At 32.1% G+C, this 20,975-nt stretch overlaps 1 protein-coding gene across 1 annotated transcript in view; it reads right to left on the bottom strand.

Annotated features, from left to right (window-relative positions):
* ctnnd2b (catenin (cadherin-associated protein), delta 2b) overlaps positions 1 to 20,975 on the bottom strand; it is a 287,545-nt gene that overhangs the window by 67,759 nt on the left and 198,811 nt on the right. Inside the window, 1 exon segment of the mRNA XM_062070403.1 lies at positions 199 to 331. Within this exon segment, the coding sequence (XP_061926387.1) occupies positions 199 to 331 (133 nt within the window).

The following is a 20,975-nucleotide window of genomic DNA, read 5'->3' on the forward strand; positions in this document are numbered from 1 at the left end:
GGCTGCCCTTTTTTAAATTTTTAAATGTATTTATTTTTATCGATAAAAACAGCAGTACTGTTTCTCCATGTACAGTAATATACACTACATTTTGAGGTGAAATTATTGCAACTTACCATATATATATTTTTTGACATTTTAGTTAATAAAAAAAATCTACGAATAAAATGCATCAAAAAAAGTATTCGTATTGAATACCTCGGACTTGATCTTGTTGTCTCCGAAGCAGAGGTGCTGGAGGTAGGCGGCGGCGTTGGACTGCACCGAGGGGAACTGATGCTGCAACATCTGGATCACCTCCGGCAGTTCTGGATCTCTCCAACCAAACTCCCTGCACAGGAAACACGTTCACTTGTCTGGTCTCTCTTTAGGGGACTTCAATCTGACAGTCGGCCAGTTTGAGACGCTCACCGAGGAAAGGAGGAGGTGATGAAAGATGAATGGAATGACAGGAAATGGACTTTTATGACAGAAAGAAGGTGATGATGTATTAGCAAGGAAATGCATAACAAATAGATGAGGGTGTGTCCAAACTACCACACACGTTTACCAAGGAATCTAGTCCGTGTGACGTCTAGTTTCATTTCAAATAGCTGATAGTTTAATCGCCGCAAATTTCCCACGACTTGATGAGATCCATGGATTTTACACTTGCAGTGAACACAGCACAGCATTTACCTGTCTGACCCAACCCAAACAACCTTCCCTAGTCATGGTGCAAAAATAAAATAAAAAATGCAACTGACATAAAGGTCACGCATGACACAACCTGCTCACTGAACTTTGTGGATATTATCAAAAAAACTGGATGGGGACTGGATGACGTGACTAGTCAGAAAATGTATTTTAAAATAGCTTAAAAACCATTAAAAATAAATAAAAAAATTCCAAAAACGGCACAAATTAATTTTTTTACAGTACAAACAGCACAAATGATGGGGACAAGTGACGTCAAAAGTCAGAAATTGTATTTTAAAATAACTTAAAAACCGTAACAAAAAAACTTAACAGCACAATTTAAAATGTTCACAGCCCAAACGATCGGGACAAGAGACGTCACGAGTCAGAAAACGTATTTTAAAATAAGTTAAAAAACGTAACAAAAACGTAACGGCACAAACTAAATTTTTACAGCACAAACGTAACACAAACGATGGGGACAAGTGACGTCATGAGTCAGAAAACGTATTTTAAAATAACTTAAAAACCCTAACAAAAACGTAACGGCACAAACGAACATTTTTACAGCACAAACGATGGGGACAAGTGACGTCACAAGTCAGAAAACATATTTTAAAATAAGTTAAAAACCGTAACGACACAATCTAAAATTTTTACAGGACAAACGTAGCACAAATGATGGGGAAAAATGACATCACGAGTCAGAAAACGTATTTTAAAATAACTTAAAAACCGTAACAAAAACGTAACGGCACAAACGAAAAATTTTACAGCACAAACGTAGCACAAAGGATGGGGACAAATGATGTCACGAGTCAGAAAACATATTTTAAAATAAGTTAAAATCCGTAACTGCACAATCTAAAATTTTTACAGCACAAACGTAGCACAAACAAAGACAAGTGACGTCACGAGTCAAAAAACGTATTTTAAAATAACTTAAAAACCCTAACAAAAAATGTAACGGCACAAACTAAAATTTTTACAGCACAAACGATGGGGACAAATGACGTCACAAGTCGGAAAACATATTTTAAAATAAATTAAAAACCCTAACAAAAACGTAACTGCACAAACAAAAAATTTTACAGCACAAACGTAGCACAAACGATGGGGACAAGTGACGTCACGAGTCAGAAAACGTATTTTAAAATAACTTAAAAACCGTAACAAAAACGTAACGGCACAAATTAAAATTTCTACAGCACAAACGTAGCACAAAGGATGGGGACAAATGATGTCCCGAGTCAGAAAACGTATTTTGAAATAACTTAAAAACCGTACCAAAACGTAACGGCACGAACAAAAATGTTTACAGCACAAACGTAGAGCAAACAATGGGGACAAATGATGTCACAAGTCAAAAAACATATTTTAAAATTACTTAAAAACTCTAACAAAAACGTAGCAGCACAACCAAAAAAATTTACAGCACAAACGTAGCACAAACAATGGGAACAGGTGACATCAAAAGTAAAAAAACCTATTTTAAAATAAGTTAAAAACCGTAACAAAAAATGTAATGGTACAAACTAACATTTTAACAGCACAAACGTAGCACAAACAATGGGGAAAAGTGACGGCACAAGTCAGAAAACTTATTTCAAAATAACTTAAAAACCGTAACAAAAACATAGCGACACAAACTAACGTTTTTACAGCACAAACGTAGCACAAATGATAGGAACAAATGACGTCACAAGTCAGAAAATGTATTTAAAAATAACTTGAAAACCGAACAAAAAAAACTTCCCGGAAAAAACATAACGGTACAAACTAAGATTTTTTACAACACAAACGTAGCACAAACGATGGGGACAAATGATGTCATGAGTCAGAAAACTTATCTTAAAATAGCTTAAAAACTCTAACAAAAATTTAATGGCAAAAACTTAAATATTTACAGCAAAAACGTAGCACAAACGATGGAGAAAAGTGACGGCACGAGTCAAATTTTTTTTTAAAAAATAACTTAAAAACCGTAACAAAACTTAATGGCACAAACAACATTTTTACAGCACAAATGTAGCACAAACAATGGGAACAAGTGACGTCACGAGTCAGAAAACATTTTAAAATAAGTTAAAAACCGTAACGGCACAATTTAAATTTTTTACAGCACAAACGTAGCACAAACGGTGGGGGAAAATGACATCACGAGTCAGAAAACGTATTTTAAAATAACTTAAAAACCGTAACAAGAACGTAACGGCACAAACGAAATTTTTTACAGCACAAACGTAGCACAAACGATGGGGACAAATGATGTCCCGAGTCAGAAAACTTATTTTAAAATAACTTAAAAACCGTACCAAAACGTAACGGCACGAACAAAAATGTTTACAGCACAAACGTAGCACAAACAATGGGGACAAATGATGTCACAAGTCAGAAAACATATTTTAAAATAACTTACAAAACCGTAACAAAAACTTAACGGCACAAATTAAAATTTCTACGGCACAAACGTAGCACAAACAATGGGGACAAGTGACAACACGAGTCAAAAAATGTATTTTAAAATTACTTAAAAACTCTAACAAAAACGTAGCAGCACAACCAAAAAAATGTACAGCACAAACGTAGCACAAACGATAAGGACAAGTTACGTCGCTAGTCAGAAAAACTATTTTAAAATAACATAAAAACCGACACAAAAACCAACATGGCACAAACTGCAATTTTTACAGCACAAACGTAGCACAAACGATGGGGACAAATGATGTCACGAGTCAAAAAACATATTTTAAAATGAGTTAAAATCCGTAACGGCACAATCTAAAATGTTTTACAGCACAAACGTAGCACAAACAAAGACTAGTGACGTCACGAGTCAGAAAACTTATTTTAAAACAACTTAAAAACCCTAACAAAAAACGTAAGGTCTTGAATGAAATGGTGTGAAGTTTAGTTTTAGCCCAGTTCTGACTATTTTATTGAGGTTTTTAAGTCTTTTCAGCCTGTAAGACTTTGCTTTTAGCATCCTCAACATGACAATCACGACTTTTAGCCTCAAGCATGGCCTTATAGGTAAACACAATGACTGCAGTGCACACACACACACACTAGGTGCACAACACCATGTGTGTGTGTGTGATACACAATGTGTGTGTGTGTGTGCACTTGTCTCACCGTCCTTGTGTGGACATACACTTGATAAACCACACCCTTTCTGTGGGGATCTTTTGACTTGTGAGGACATTTGCCTGGTCCTCACAACTACAGAAGTCAAATATTTTTTTTACTTTGTGTGTTCTGCATTCTGAAGTGAGGTTGCAACTAGGGATGTCCGATAAATGTTTTAAAATGTAATTATTGGTATCGTTTTTTTGTATTATCGGTATCGTTTTTTTTTTTTTTTTTTTTTTTTAATTAAATCAACATAAAAAACACAAGATACACTTACGATTAGTGCACCAACCCCAAAAAAATATTATCGGTATCGTTTTTTTAAATTAATTTTTCAAATTTTTTTATTAAATCAACATAAAAAACACAAGATACACTTACGATTAGTGCACCAACCCAAAAAAAATATCGGTATCGTTTTTTAAATTTTTTATTTTTTATTTTTATTAAATCAACATAAAAAACACAAGATACACTTACGATTAGTGCACCAACCCCAAAAAAATATTATCGGTATCGTTTTTTTTAAATTAATTTTTAAATTTTTTTTATTAAATCAACATAAAAAACACAAGATACACTTACGATTAGTGCACCAACCCCAAAAAAATATTATCGGTATCGTTTTTTAAAAATTTTTAAAATTTTTTTTACTAAATCAACATAAAAAACACAAGATACACTTACGATTAGTGCACCAACCCCCAAAAAATATTATCGGTATCGTTTTTTTAAATTAATTTTTAAATTTTTTTTATTAAATCAACATAAAAAACACAAGATACACTTACGATTAGTGCACCAACCCCAAAAAAATATTATCGGTATCGTTTTTTTAAAATTAATTTTTAAATTTTTTGTATTAAATCAACATAAAAAACACAAGATACACTTACGATTAGTGCACCAACCCCAAAAAAATATTATCGGTATCATTTTTTTAAAATTAATTTTTAAATTTTTTTATTAAATCAACATAAAAAACACAAGATACACTTACGATTAGTGCACCAGCCCAAAAAAAATATCGGTATCGTTTTTTAAATTTTTTAAATTTTTTTATTATTAAATCAACATAAAAAACACAAGATACACTTACGATTAGTGCACCAACCCCCAAAAAATATTATCGGTATCGTTTTTTTTTAATTAATTTTTTAAATTTTTTTATTAAATCAACATAAAAAACACAAGATACACTTACGATTAGTGCACCAACCCAAAAAAAATATCGGTATCGTTTTTTTTAATTTTTTTTTTAATTTTTATTAAATCAACATAAAAAACACAAGATACATTTACGATTAGTGCACCAACCCCAAAAAAATATTATCGGTATCGTTTTTTTTAAATTAATTTTTTTAATTTTTTTATTAAATCAACATAAAAAACACAAGATACACTTACGATTAGTGCACCAACCCCCAAAAAATATTATCGGTATCGTTTTTTTAAAATTAATTTTTAAATTTTTTTATTAAATCAACATAAAAAACACAAGATACACTTACGATTAGTGCACCAGCCCAAAAAAAATATCGGTATCGTTTTTTAAATTTTTAAAATTTTTTTTTTATTAAATCAACATAAAAAACACAAGATACACTTACGATTAGTGCACCAACCCCCAAAAAATATTATCGGTATCGTTTTTTTAAAATTAATTTTTAAATTTTTTTTATTAAATCAGCATAAAAAACACAAGATACACTTACGATTAGTGCACCAACCCAAAAAAAATATCGGTATCGTTTTTTTAATTATTTTTTAAAATTTTTTATTAAATCAACATAAAAAACACAAGATACACTTACGATTAGTGCACCAACCCCAAAAAAATATCGGTATCGTTTTTTTTAAATTAATTTTTTAAATTTTTTTATTAAATCAACATAAAAAACACAAGATACACTTACGATTAGTGCACCAACCCCAAAAAAATATTATCGGTATCGTTTTTTTTAAATTAATTTTTTAAATTTTTTTATTAAATCAACATAAAAAACACAAGATACACTTACGATTAGTGCACCAACCCAAAAAAAATATTATCGGTATCGTTTTTAAAAAATTTTTTAATTTTTTTTTACTAAATCAACATAAAAAACACAAGACACACTTACGATTAGTGCACCAACCCCCAAAAAATATTATCGGTATCGTTTTTTTTAAATTAATTTTTTCAAATTTTTTATTAAATCAACATAAAAAACACAAGATACACTTACGATTAGTGCACCAACCCCAAAAAAATATTATCGGTATCGTTTTTTTTTAATTAATTTTTAATTTTTTTTTATTAAATCAACATAAAAAACACAAGATACACTTACGATTAGTGCACCAACCCCCAAAAAATATTATCGGTATCGTTTTTTTAAAATTAATTTTAAATTTTTTTTATTAATACAACATAAAAAACACAAGATACACTTACGATTAGTGCACCAACCCCAAAAAAATATCGGTATCGTTTTTTAAATTTTTTAAATTTTTTTTTTATTAAATCAACATAAAAAACACAAGATACACTTACGATTAGTGCACCAACCCCCAAAAAATATTATCGGTATCGTTTTTTTTAAATTAATTTTTTAAATTTTTTTATTAAATCAACATAAAAAACACAAGATACACTTACGATTAGTGCACCAACCCAAAAAAAATATCGGTATCGTTTTAAAAATTTTTTTTTTTTTAATTTTTATTAAATCAACATAAAAAACACAAGATACACTTACGATTAGTGCACCAACCCCCAAAAAATATTATCGGTATCGTTTTTTTTAAATTAATTTTTTAAATTTTTTTATTAAATCAACATAAAAAACACAAGATACACTTACGATTAGTGCACCAACCCAAAAAAAAGATTATCGGTATCGTTTTTTAAAAAAATTTTTAATTTTTTTTTTATTAAATCAACATAAAAAACACAAGATACACTTACGATTAGTGCACCAACCCAAAAAAAATATCGGTATCGTTTTAAAATTTTTTTTTTTTTTAATTTTTATTAAATCAACATAAAAAACACAAGATACACTTACGATTAGTGCACCAACCCCCAAAAAATATTATCGGTATCGTTTTTTTTAAATTAATTTTTTAAATTTTTTTATTAAATCAACATAAAAAACACAAGATACACTTACGATTAGTGCACCAACCCAAAAAAAAGATTATCGGTATCGTTTTTTAAAAAAATTTTTAATTTTTTTTTTATTAAATCAACATAAAAAACACAAGATACACTTACAATTAGTGCTCCAACCCCAAAAAACCTCCCTCCCCCATTTACACTCATTCACACAAAAGGGTTGTTTCTTTCTGTTATCAATATTGTGGTTCCTACATTATATATCAATATATATCAATACAGTCTGCAAGGGATACAGTCCGTAAGCACACATGATTGTGCGTGCTGCTGCTCCACTAATAGTACTAACCTTTAACACTTAATTTGACTCATTTTCATTCATTACTAGTTTCTATGTAACTGTTTTTATATTGTTTTACTTTCTTTTTTATTCAAGAAAATGTTTTTAATTTATTTATCTTATTTTATTAATTTTTTTAAAAAGTACCTTATCTTCACCATACCTGGTTGTCCAAATTAGGCATAATAATGTGTTAATTCCACGACTGTATATATCGGTTGATATCGGTATCGGTAATTATAGAGTTGGACAATATCGGAAATATCGGATATCGTCGAAAAGCCATTATCGGACATCCCTAGTTGCAACTCTCTACTCCCATCTAGGGCTAGATATATATTTTTTCATCATTCTAGCTATAGTGGAAAGGGGGGCCCTCACAACCTACTAACCAAACGTGGGTCCACACAAAGTAGGCAAGACATGTATGTGTGTGTGTGTGTGTGTGTGTGTGTGTGTGTGTGTGTGTGTGTGTGTGTGTGTGTGTGTGTGTGTGTGTGTGTGTGTGTGTGTGTGTGATAGAGCAATAATTGATGTGAGAACCATGGAAGCAAGTCCAAGTGAGATGAGAGCAGAGTGGAAGAAAGGAGTATTGACAAATGTCCCGGGGAGACGCATCACTAATCAAAATAGATCCAACTACTTTCTTTCTTGGGAGCAACCGACTGATTCCTTTTTTTGTTCCAGTCAACCTGATTTGAGCTTTTTAAAATACAGACCAGCTGGTGTGATGGAGGTCTTATATTGAAGACAACACATGATGGAAGTGTCTATATTAGCCTACTATCAAAATGACTTTAAAAGTCTTATATAAGTGTTATAATGAAGACAACACATGATGTAAGTGTCTATATTAGCTATATTAGCCTACTATCAAAATAACTTTAAAAGTCTTATATAAGTGTTATAATGAAGACAACACATGATGTAAGTGTCTATATTAGCTATATTAGCCTACTATCAAAATAACTTTAAAAGTCTTATATAAGTGTTATAATGAAGGCAACACATGATGTAAGTGTCTATATTAGCCTACTATCAAAATGACTTTAAAAGTCTTATATAAGTGTTATAATGAAGACAACACATGATGTAAGTGTCTATATTAGTTATATTAGCCTACTATCAAAATGACTTTTAAAGTCTTATATAAGTGTTATAATGAAGGCAACACATGATGTAAGTGTCTATATTAGCTATATTAGCCTACTATCAAAATGACTTTAAAAGTCTTATATAAGTGTTATAATGAAGACAACACATGATGTAAGTGTCTATATTAGTTATATTAGCCTACTATCAAAATGACATTTAAAGTCTTATATAAGTGTTATAATGAAGGCAACACATGATGTAAGTGTCTATATTAGCTATATTAGCCTACTATCAAAATGACATTTAAAGTCTTATATAAGTGTTATAATGAAGGCAACACATGATGTAAGTGTCTATATTAGCTATATTAGCCTACTATCAAAATGACTTTAAAAGTCTTATATAAGTGTTATAATGAAGACAACACATGATGTAAGTGTCTATATTAGCTATATTAGCCTACTATCAAAATGACTTTAAAAGTCTTATATAAGTGTTATAATGAAGGCAACACATGATGTAAGTGTCTATATTAGCTATATTAGCCTACTATAAAAATGACGTTTAAAGTCTTATATAAGTGTTATAATGAAGACAACACATGATGTAAGTGTCTATATTAGCTATATTAGCCTACTATCAAAATGACTTTAAAAGTCTTATATAAGTGTTATAATGAAGGCAACACATGATGTAAGTGTCTATATTAGCTATATTAGCCTACTATCAAAATGACATTTAAAGTCTTATATAAGTGTTATAATGAAGGCAACACATGATGTAAGTGTCTATATTAGCTATATTAGCCTACTATCAAAATGACTTTAAAAGTCTTATATAAGTGTTATAATGAAGACAACACATGATGTAAGTGTCTATATTAGCTATATTAGCCTACTATCAAAATGACTTTAAAAGTCTTATATAAGTGTTATAATGAAGACAACACGTGATGTAAGTGTCTATATTAGCTATATTAGCCTACTATCAAAATGACTTTAAAAGTCTTATATAAGTGTTATAATGAAGACAACACATGATGTAAGTGTCTATATTAGCTATTTTAGCCTACTATCAAAATGACAAAATAACTATTGGATTTACGTATTGTCCCGAAAATGTCTGGAGACGTGTCAAAACAAGACACTCGTATAAATCCCAAGAAGCCAGGTTTAAAAACTAACGGGAAGACGTTAGCATTTTGTTTTCCATCGGCCATTTTTAGTCCCTATTGGAACTGCTCCCTGCATTATTTTTCTCTAACTTTTATCGGATTTTTTACGTCTGTAACATTCACAAAAACTCATCGGTTTTTGCAAGAAATTTTGGTATGATGAAATATTTGATATTTTGTGGGTACCGAACACCACATTTCAAAATTGACTCTCTAGCGCCCCCTTGAAAATGTTTTTTAAATTTTCCCTTCCCATCGAATTTACGTATTATCACAAAAATGTCTGGAGACGTGTCAAAACAAGACGCTCGTAAAAATCCAAAGAACCCAGGTTTAAAAACTAACAGGAAGACGTTAGCATTTTGGTTTCCATCGGCCGTTTTTAGTCCCTATTGGAACTGCTCACTGCATTATTTTCCTTAAACTTCGATCGCATATTTTACATCTGTAACATTCACAAAAACTCACCAAATTTTGCAAGTATTTCTGGTCCGGTAAAATATTTGATATTTTGCGGGTATCGAACACCACATTTCAAAATTGACTCTCTAGCGCCCCCTTGAAAATATTTTTTAAATTTGCCGCTATCATCGGATTTACGTATTGTCAGGAAAATGGCCGGAGACGTGTCAAAACAAGACGCTCGTAAAAATCCCAAGAACCCAGGTTTAAAAACTAACGGGAAGACGGCCATCTTGTTTTCCGTCGGCCATTTTTAGTCCCTATTGGAACTGCTTTGTGGATTATTTTTCTCTAACTTTGATCGCATGTTTTACGTCTGTAACAGTCGCAAAAACTCACCGATTTTTGCAAGCACTTCTGGTCTGGTGATATATTTGATATTTTACGGGTACCGAACACCACATTTCAAAATTGACTCCCTAGCGCCCCCTGTGTAATTTAAATTTTTTATTTGCCCTTGCCATTGGATTCACGTATTGTCACGAAAATGACTGGCGACGTGTAACATGACAGGACGCTCGTAAAAATCCCAAGAAACCACGTTTGAAAAGTATCGGGAAGACGGCCATCTTGGTTTCTGTCGGCCATTTTTAGGCCAAACATTGTAACGAGCTCATCCCAGGGATTTTGACCAAATTGGGTGTGGTTAACATGTCAGATACTAGACATATGGGCGATGATAAATTGCGAAGGAATTTCGCTTATGTCATAGGAAGTGGGCGGGGCATGGTGCCAGACTGTGATCGGATGGATTCCCCAACAAAACGTTCAACATTTATAAATCAACTGTCACGGCGCGGACTCGAACCCGCTTCCCTCCTGCAACTGAGTGTCACAGTTCCTCCTCTGGCTGCTCGCCCGGATACGCCCCCGCTCACGCTGAGAGCAGCACACCCACGCAGCGACAAGCTTGCAGACAATCGGCAATCTGCACACCTGGGACTGATGAGGGCGAGCTGGATAAAGGACCAGTGGACCCAAGTTTCCATGCGGGAACTTAGTTACCTCTTTGTGTACCGTAAGACTAATGCTCTCTCTCTGAGTTTTTCCCTCCGTGTTTTCTGACGTCCGTGTTGCTCTCCCGCAGTCCCTTCCAGAGTCTTCCCCTTCGAGATCTCCTGTTGTTTCCCCGGTGTTTTGGACTGCCTACCTCGATCCCTGACCCTCGCCTGGACACGGATCTAGTCTCTTCTCTCCTGCCCTGGATCATCTGCCTGCCCCTCGGACTGCCTTGTTCCTTCGCTCTCGACAACACTTGGTAACACACACTTCAGTTAACCTTACGCATAGCCTTACAAATACACACTCCTGGGTTTTGTCACACACTCCATTTCCTTAGTTTAGTTTATTAGTTAGTATTGTTTATTATTATAATCATGTATATATTGACTATATATATAATAAATTATTGAACATTACCGCCCCCTGGTGTCTTTGCCGTCATCTCCCCTCTGCAAACACAACATCAACTCCGCAAACTCGGATCCTGATCAGAGTTGGTACCTTCTGACATTTGAAAAATCGTTGAATTCCATGAAGTATATGAACAAGATGTATTTTAAATCCGAAGTTGTACTTTGATGCGTCTTATTCTCCATGCGGCAACAGACCAAACACCCCGAGGACACAACCAGGTTGAGGAATCTGAACACTGATATTAACGCAACTCTACAACGCAGCAACTATGAATTGAAAAGATGAGAAAAAAAGGCTTTTTTCCCCCGCTAATAATAGTTTGACTTCAGTCTCGATGGAAACACATGACAGGACTGGCGCAGCATTAGCATAAAACCGCGCGGCGACGCTGGCTCCAGTAAATATAAGCAGAGATGGCATGGCCGCCTGCAGGTCATTTTGTGGGTTAATTGTCTAATAAGGCGTCAAATGTTAGGGCGGCGGATGTGTGTGTGTGTGTGTGTGTGTGTGTGTGTGTGTGTTACACCTCATTAAAAACTACAGCGTCTGTTTAGACCGTAGCACCGTCCACTCGTAAACATCATGCAATCCAAGTATGCGGATAGAGGGTACTTTTATCGGTACTTTATGTCATTTGGGTTTATAAAGATGGGAAAAAAAACATATTTTTTATGAGCAAAAGAGATTGTACACCAGCAACATCATGAAATAACATCCCACAGCAGGGTAAGTGTTTCATCGACACCTCCTTTTTATCTCTGAAATAAGTCAAGTATGGTTGCAGTGCGAGGCGCAATGCAGTTTGTGTGTCATCGGCTTGTAAAGTCCACACAGATCCACACTATTTTCTACCGCTTGTCCCCCATAGTGACATGGGAAATATTAGTAATAAAACAATAAATAACAAAGTCAAATAATATCGATGTATGGCGTTTGATACTTTATGTAATCTGGGTTTATAAAGATGTGAAAAAATAGATTTTTTTATGGGTAAAAGAGGTTGTACACCAGCAACATCATGAAATAACATCCCACAGCAGGGTAAGTGTTTCATCGACACCTCCTTTTTATCTCTGAAATAAGTCAAGTATGGTTGCCGTGCGCAGCGCAATGCAGTTTGTATGTCATCGGCTTGTAAAGTCCACACAGATCCACACTATTTTCTACCGCTTGTCCCCCATAGTGACATGGGAAATATTAGTAAAAAAACAATAAATAACAAAGTCAAATAATATTGATGTATGGCGTTTGATACTTTATGTAATCTGGGTTTATAAAGATGTGAAAAAATATATTTTTTTATGGGTAAAAGAGGTTGTACACCAGCAACATCATGAAATAACATCCCACAGCAGGGTAAGTGTTTCATCGACACCTCCTTTTTATCTCTGAAACAAGTCAAGTATGGTTGCAGTGCGAGGTGCAATGCAGTTTGTGTGTCATCGGCTTGTAAAGTCCACACAGATCCACACTATTTTCTACCGCTTGTCCCCCATAGTGACATTTGAAATATTAGTAACAAAACAATAAATAACAAAGTCAAATAATATTGATGTATGGCGTTTGATACTTTATGTAATTTGGGTTTATAAAGATGTGAAGATCCATCACAATTACACACTATTTTCTACCGCTTGTCCCCCATAGTAACATTTAAAATCCATCCATTAGTAATGAAACAATAAATAACAAAGTCAAATGATATTGATGCGTGGTGTTCATTAGGTCTTCCTTGGGGGTAACGATTCGATTCAGAATCGATACTGGATTCAAAACCAATTCAAAATGAATAACATTGGATGCCAGTTTTATGATTAACGACTTTACTCCATAAAATAATAGACAAACAGCGCCGATCAATTTCTTAAAACTTGGTATTGTTTAGTAAAATTCTACCCAACATTTAATAAAGTTGCTGCACAGGTCTGATAAAAAATAAATAAATAAATAATAATTTTTACTTTTATTTTATAAATCAATTTTGGATTGTTTTCATCCACTAAGAATCACAATTTTTTTGGACAAATCTAGTACGCATGCTTAATTACAGAGCTTTAACATGATATATAATATTAAATGAATCATATAAATCAATGTTATGTAGCTGTGCATTTTCTAACAATAGGAAATATTCATGTTTATGTTGCTCACAGAACTATTTGAGTGACGGACCGGAAGCCATATTGGGTGTTGACAGCTACTGATGTTTTATGTAAATAAAAAAATGAAAAAGTTAAAAAGTTAAATTGAAATATGACTGACAACCTGATAATAATTGACTTATTCATCCGAACAAACTTCTATGAGTTGCTGGCACCAGCTGAATACATTTCTATTGTTTTTTTCACTATTTATATATATATATATATATATATATATATATATATATATATATATATATATATATATATATATATATATATATATATATATATATATATATATATATATATATATATATATATATATATATATATATATATATATAAAAGGGGGTACTGCCTTAAAAAAAGCCACATCAGTGTGTAAAGGATATCACCACATGGGCTGGGGAACACTTCAGAAAACCACTGTCAGTAACTACAGTCGGTCGCTACATCTGTAAGTGCAAGTTAAAACTCTACTACGCAAAGCCAAAGCCATTTATCAACAACACCCGGTGCTATCTTAGCGGTTAGCATGGCTTATTGTATCCTACGGCGGTGTGTACATATTTAGATATGAGTGGTCCTCCAGTGACAAAAACACTTTACTTGTTGCCATGGAGGCCCGATTGTGTCGAGGACGCGGCTTCACACTGCGGAGTGACGCTAGCCGCTAGCTCGCTAGCGAGGACGCTACGTTGCTCTTTCGCCGTCAAAGCAAACAAACTCGAACGTTTACGTCAACATCATGTGTCGTCACAATATGACGACCGTAATAAAATATGTCGCTTTCATTATTATTGTAGATTATTATCGTTGTTGTGCAACCTAATTGAACTTGGACAACAAAATATTTTTATATTATATATATATATATATATATATATATGTATTCGGTATTTTTAAAAAAAACAGGATTTACTAGGATCTACTTTTCTTGTCAACATATGAAATAACAAGTGTGTTTAAGAAATTGAAATGCGCCCCCTTTGACCAAAATTAATTTAAAAATAAAAATAAAATATGTATATAGAGACATACTGTAATAAATTTGAAATAAATGATGAAGATTAAAAAACAATTACAAACAAAAAAGAAAAAAAGAACTAAAAGCAGTCTTTTTCTCACAATGTGTGACCTTTTTTCTTATAAAATTGGGAACAATTTCTCATATTCTTTCTGTTTCCGTAATATTGCAATATTTTCGCGTAAAATTATTACTTTTTTATGAAAAATTATTACTTTTTAATGCAAAATGGTGACATTTGTCGTATACAATTCAGACTTTTATCACAATATTGCCCATCTTTTTTGTTGTTCTTGTAAAATAGTGACATTTTTGCAGTAAAATGATGACTTTAGTCATCATTTTGCCAAGTAAAATTCCGATTATTATTATAATATTGCCCAAATTTTTAAGTTTTCTTATAAAAATTGTGACTTTTGTCAAGTAAAATTACGACTCTTTTCATAAAATTGTCAACATTTTAAGCTTTTCTTGTAAAATTGCGACTGTTATTGAGTAAAATTCCAACTTTTATCATAATATTGCACAAATTTTCAGTTTTTCTTGTAAAATGTTAACTTGCGTTGAGTAAAATGAGGACTTTTATTATAATACTGCCAAAATTCTACGTTTTTCTTGTGAAATTGTGACCTTTTTCTTGTGAAAGTCCAACTCATTTTTCACAACAAGCTTTTTTTATATATTTCAGTTCAGCTGTCGCTGCTACACATTAAAATCCGCTTAGAGTAATGACAAACAAGGAAGCAACCACAGACTAAAGTTGTTGTTCTTGTAAAATAGTGAAATTTTTGGAGAAAAATTATGACTTTTGTCATCATTTTGCCTAGTAAAATTATTATAATATTGCCAAAATTTTAAAGTTTTCTTATAAAAATTGTGACTTTTGTCGAGTAAAATTACGACTCTTTTCATAAAATTGTCAAAATGTTAAACTTTTCTTGCAAAATTGCGACTGTTATTGAGTAAAATTCCAACTTTTATCATAATATTGCACAAATGTTCAGTTTTTCTTGTAAAATGTTGACTTGCGTTGAGTAAAATGACAACTTTTATTATAATACTGCCAACTTTCTACGTTTTTCTTGTGAAATTGTGACCTTTTTCTTGTGAAAGTCCAACTCATTTTTCACAACAAGCTTTTTTTATATTTCAGTTCAGCTGTCGCTGCTACACATTAAAATCCGCTTAGAGTAATGACAAACAAGGAAGCAACCACAGACCAAAGTAGTTGTTCTTGTATAATAGTGACATTTTTGGAGTAAAATTATGACTTTTGTCATCATTTTGCCTAGTAAAATTATTATAATATTGCCAAAATTTTAAAGTTTTCTTATAAAAATCGTGACTTTTGTTGAGTAAAATTACGACTCTTTTCATAAAATTGTCAAAATGTTAAACTTTTCTTGCAAAATTGCGACTGTTATTGAGTAAAATTCCAACTTTTATCATAATATTGCACAAATGTTCAGTTTTTCTTGTAAAATGTTGACTTGCGTTGAGTAAAATGACAACTTTTATTATAATACTGCCAAAATTCTACGTTTTTCTTGTAAAATTGTGACCTTTTTCTTGTGAAATTCCAACAAATTTTTCACAACAAGCTTTTTTTTATATTTCAGTTCAGCTGTCGCTGCTACACATTAAAATCCGCTTAGAGTAATGACAAACAAGGAAGCAACCACAGACAAAAGTTGTTGTTCCTGTAAAATAGTGACATTTGTAGTGTAAAATTATGACTTCATTTTGCCTATTTAAATTATTATAATATTGCCAAAATTTTAAAGTTTTCTTATAAAAATTGTGACTTTTGTCGAGTAAAATTACGACTCTTATCATAAAATTGCCAAAATGTTAAGCTTTTCTTGCAAAATTGCGACTGTTAAGTAAAACTCCAACTTTCATCATAATATTGCACAAATGTTCAGTTTTTCTTGTGACATTTTGACTTGCGTTGAGTAAAATGAGGACTTTTATTATAATACTGCCAACATTTTACGTCTTTCTTGTGAAATTGTGACCTTTTTCTTGTGAAAGTCCAACTCATTTTTCACAACAAGCTTTTTTTATACTTCAGTTCAGCTGTCGCTGCTACACATTAAAATCCGCTTAGAGTAACGACAAACAAGGAAGCAACCACAGACAAAGTTGTTGTTCTTGTAAAATAGTGACATTTTTGGAGTAAAATTATGTCTTTTGTTATCATTTTGCCTAATAAAATTATTATAATATTGCCAAAATTTTAAAGTTTTCTTATAAAAATTTTGACTTTTGTTGAGTAAAATTACGACTCTTTTCATAAAATTGCCAACATTTTAAGATTCACTTGTTAAATTGCGACTGTTATTGAGTAAAATTCCAACTTTTATCATAATATTGCACAAATGTTCAGTTTTTCTTGTAAAATGTTGACTTGCGTTGAGTAAAATGACAACTTTTATTATAATACTGCCAAAATTCTACGTTTTTCTTGTGAAATTGTGACCTTTTTCTTGTGAAATAGTGACCTTTTTCTTGTGAAATTCCAACAAATTTTTCACAACAAGCTTTTTTAAATATTTCAGTTCAGCTGTCGCTGCTACACATACAAATTCGCTTAGAGTAATGACAAACAAGGAAGCAACCACAGACCAAAGTAGTTGTTCTTGTAAAATAGTGACATTTTTGGAGTAAAATTATGACTTTTGTCATCATTTTGCCTAGTAAAATTATTATAATATTGCCAAAATTTTAAAGTTTTCTTATAAAAATTGTGACTTTTGTCGAGTAAAATTACGACTCTTTTCATAAAATTGTCAAAATGTTAAACTTTTCTTGCAAAATTGCGACTGTTATTGAGTAAAATTCCAACTTTTATCATAATATTGCACAAATGTTCAGTTTTTCTTGTAAAATGTTGACTTGCGTTGAGTAAAATGACAACTTTTATTATAATACTGCCAAAATTCTACGTTTTTCTTGTGAAATTGTGACCTTTTTATTGTGAAATTGTGACCTTTTTCTTGTGAAATTCCAACAAATTTTTCACAACAAGCTTTTTTTTATATTTCAGTTCAGCTGTCGCTGCTACACATACAAATTCGCTTAGAGTAACGACAAACAAGGAAGCAACCCCAGACAAAAGTTGTTGGTCCTGTAAAATGGTGACATTTTTGGAGTAAAATTATGACTTTTGTCATCATATTGCCTAGTAAAATTATTATAATATTGCCAAAATTTTAAAGTTTTCTTATAAAAATTGTGACTTTTGTTGAGTAAAATGACGACTCTTTTCATAAAATTGTCAAAATGTTAAACTTTTCTTGCAAAATTGCGACTGTTGAGTAAAACTCCAACTTTCATCATAATATTGCACAAATGTTCAGTTTTTCTTGTGACATTTTGACTTGCGTTGAGTAAAATGAGGACTTTTATTATAATACTGCCAACATTCTACGTTTTTCTTGTGAAATTGTGACATTTTTCTTGTGAAATTCCAACTCATTTTTCACAACAAGCTTTTTTTTATATTTCAGTTCAGCTGTCGCTGCTACACATTAAAATCCGCTTAGAGTAATGACAAACAGGGAAGCAACCACAGACCAAAGTAGTTGTTCTTGTAAAATAGTGACATTTGTGGAGTAAAATTATGACTTCATTTTGCCTAATAAAATTATTATAATATTGCCAAAATTTTAAAGTTTTCTTATAAAAATTTTGACTTTTGTCGAGTAAAATTACGACTCTTTTCATAAAATTGCCAAAATGTTAAACTTTTCTTGCAAAATTGCGACTGTTGAGTAAAATTCCAACTTTCATCATAATATTGCACAAATGTTCAGTTTTTCTTGTGACATTTTGACTTGCGTTGAGTAAAATGAGGACTTTTATTATAATACTGCCAACATTCTACGTTTTTCTTGTGAAATTGTGACCTTTTTCTTGTGAAAGTCCAACTCATTTTTCACAACAAGCTTTTTTTATATTTCAGTTTAGCTGTCGCTGCTACACATTAAAATCCGCTTAGAGTAATGACAAACAAGGAAGCAACCACAGACCAAAGTTGTTGTTCTTGTAAAATAGTGACATTTTTGGAGAAAAATTATGACTTTTGTCATCATTTTGCCTAGTCAAATTATTATAATATTGCCAAAATTTTAAAGTTTTCTTATAAAAATTGTGACTTTTGTTGAGTAAAATTACGACTCTTTTCATAAAATTGTCAAAATGTTAAACTTTGCTTGCAAAATTGCGACTGTTATTGAGTAAAATTCCAACTTTTATCATAATATTGCACAAATGTTCAGTTTTTCTTGTAAAATGTTGACTTGCGTTGAGTAAAATGACAACTTTTATTATAATACTGCCAACATTCTACGTTTTTCTTGTGAAATTGTGACCTTTTTCTTGTGAAATAGTGACCTTTTTCTTGTGAAATTCCAACAAATTTTTCACAACAAGCTTTTTTTAACATTTCAGTTCAGCTGTCGCTGCTACACATACACATTCGCTTAGAGTAATGACAAACAAGGAAGCAACCCCAGACAAAAGTTGTTGGTCCTGTAAAATGGTGAAATTTTTGGAGTAAAATTATGACTTTTGTCATCATATTGCCTATTAAAATTATTATAATATTGCCAAAATTTTAAAGTTTTCTTATAAAAATTGTGACTTTTGTCGAGTAAAATCACAACTCTTTTCATAAAATTGCCAACATTTTAAGATTCACTTGTTAAATTGCGACTGTTATTGAGTAAAATTCCAACTTTTATCATAATATCGCACAAATTTTCAGTTTTTCTTGTAAAATTTTGACTTGCGTTGAGTAAAATTTTTCTTATAATACTGACAAAATTCTACGTTTTTCTTGTGAAATTGTGACCTTTTTCTTGTGAAATTCCAACTCATTTTTCACAACAAGCTTTTTTTATATGTGCATAGTATGTATATATTATTAATGTTGTAAATACACTTCTTTATATATCTAGAAAGGCTGGTCCTAAAGAGGGAGGCTTTTTTCTCACGTCTCCAGAAGGTACAAAGTACAAAAATGTGTGTGTGTGTGTGTGTGTGTGTGTGTGTGTGTGTGTGTGTGTGTGTGTGTGTGTGTGTTGTCGTCATGGTGGCCTCTGGGGTGGAGGTGTGTCGGGCCTGATGAGTCATTCCCCCACAGAAGTAGGCGGAGCAAACATGCAGAATGCAATCAGAGACAGGAAGCAACAAAAATAAAGCATTATTCCTCTTTTAATGACTTGTGTCGACAAGATGATGTTTTTATCAGCGTGGGTTCGTCTCTTTGTCAGATTGTTGTCGTGTGCAAGTGAGAGCAAAGAAAGTCTGGTCCAAAAGTATTCGGACGTTGAGTGGTTAGACTTTTGCCACGGTGGGTGTGCAATGAAACCATCAAAATGTCGTTTTTATGTTTCGTTGAAGATGTTTCACAAAATGTTTTATTATTTCATCATTTAGGTGAAGAGTGTTTGTTTTCAGCTCATTTCTTAACACAATTGTTAGCATTCTAATATTAGCTCATTTTTTTTCGAAATTTACTGGTCTACAACTCAGCGTCAAATATGTTGTTACTTTGCGAATAATACCTGTTAGCATGCTAATGTTAGTGTGCTAGCTTTAAAAAGAAAAAAACAAACCGGTATTAATCTCGGTGTAATATATGTTGGTACTTGACACATGTTTCAGTTAGCATGCTGGGCTTTTTAGCTAATTTAGCAGGTATACACCTTACCCAGCAGGCACACGACATTGATACAACGTTGGTTATACGAACGTGTCATTTAAAACTGACTTTGAAACAACGTCGCAAAATAGTTGAATTGGTATGGAGACTACGTTGATGAACCCAACATTGATTAAATGCCGTCAAAAAGCATGTTGTTTAAACGTTGTATTTGTGTTGTAGAATATTGTTTGTGAAATGACCAAATTTCAATGTCAAATCAACGTCACAACCCAACATTGATTAAACGTCAACAAAAAGCATGTTGTTTCAATGTTGTAGAATATTGGTTGAAAAACGACCAAATTTCAATGTCAAATAACGTCACAACCCAACATTGATTAAACGTTGTCAAAAAGCATGTTGTTTCAATGTTGTAGAATAGGGTTGAAAAATGACCGAATTTCAATGTCAAATCAACGTCAGAACCCAACATTGATTAAATGTCATCAAAAAGCATGTTGTTTCAACCTTGTATTTGTGTTGTAGAATATTGGTTGGGAAATGACCAAATTTCAATGTCAAATCAACGTCAGAACCCAACATTGATTAAATGTCATCAAAAAGCATGTTGTTTCAATGTTGTATTTGTGTTGTAGAATATTGGTTGGGAAATGACCAAATTTCAATGTCAAATCAATGTCAGAACCCAACATTGATTAAACGTTGTTGTCAAAAAGCATGTTGTTTCAATGTT

Source organism: Entelurus aequoreus, linkage group LG14 (genome assembly GCF_033978785.1).
Source record: "Entelurus aequoreus isolate RoL-2023_Sb linkage group LG14, RoL_Eaeq_v1.1, whole genome shotgun sequence".
Taxonomy (NCBI): domain Eukaryota; kingdom Metazoa; phylum Chordata; class Actinopteri; order Syngnathiformes; family Syngnathidae; genus Entelurus; species Entelurus aequoreus.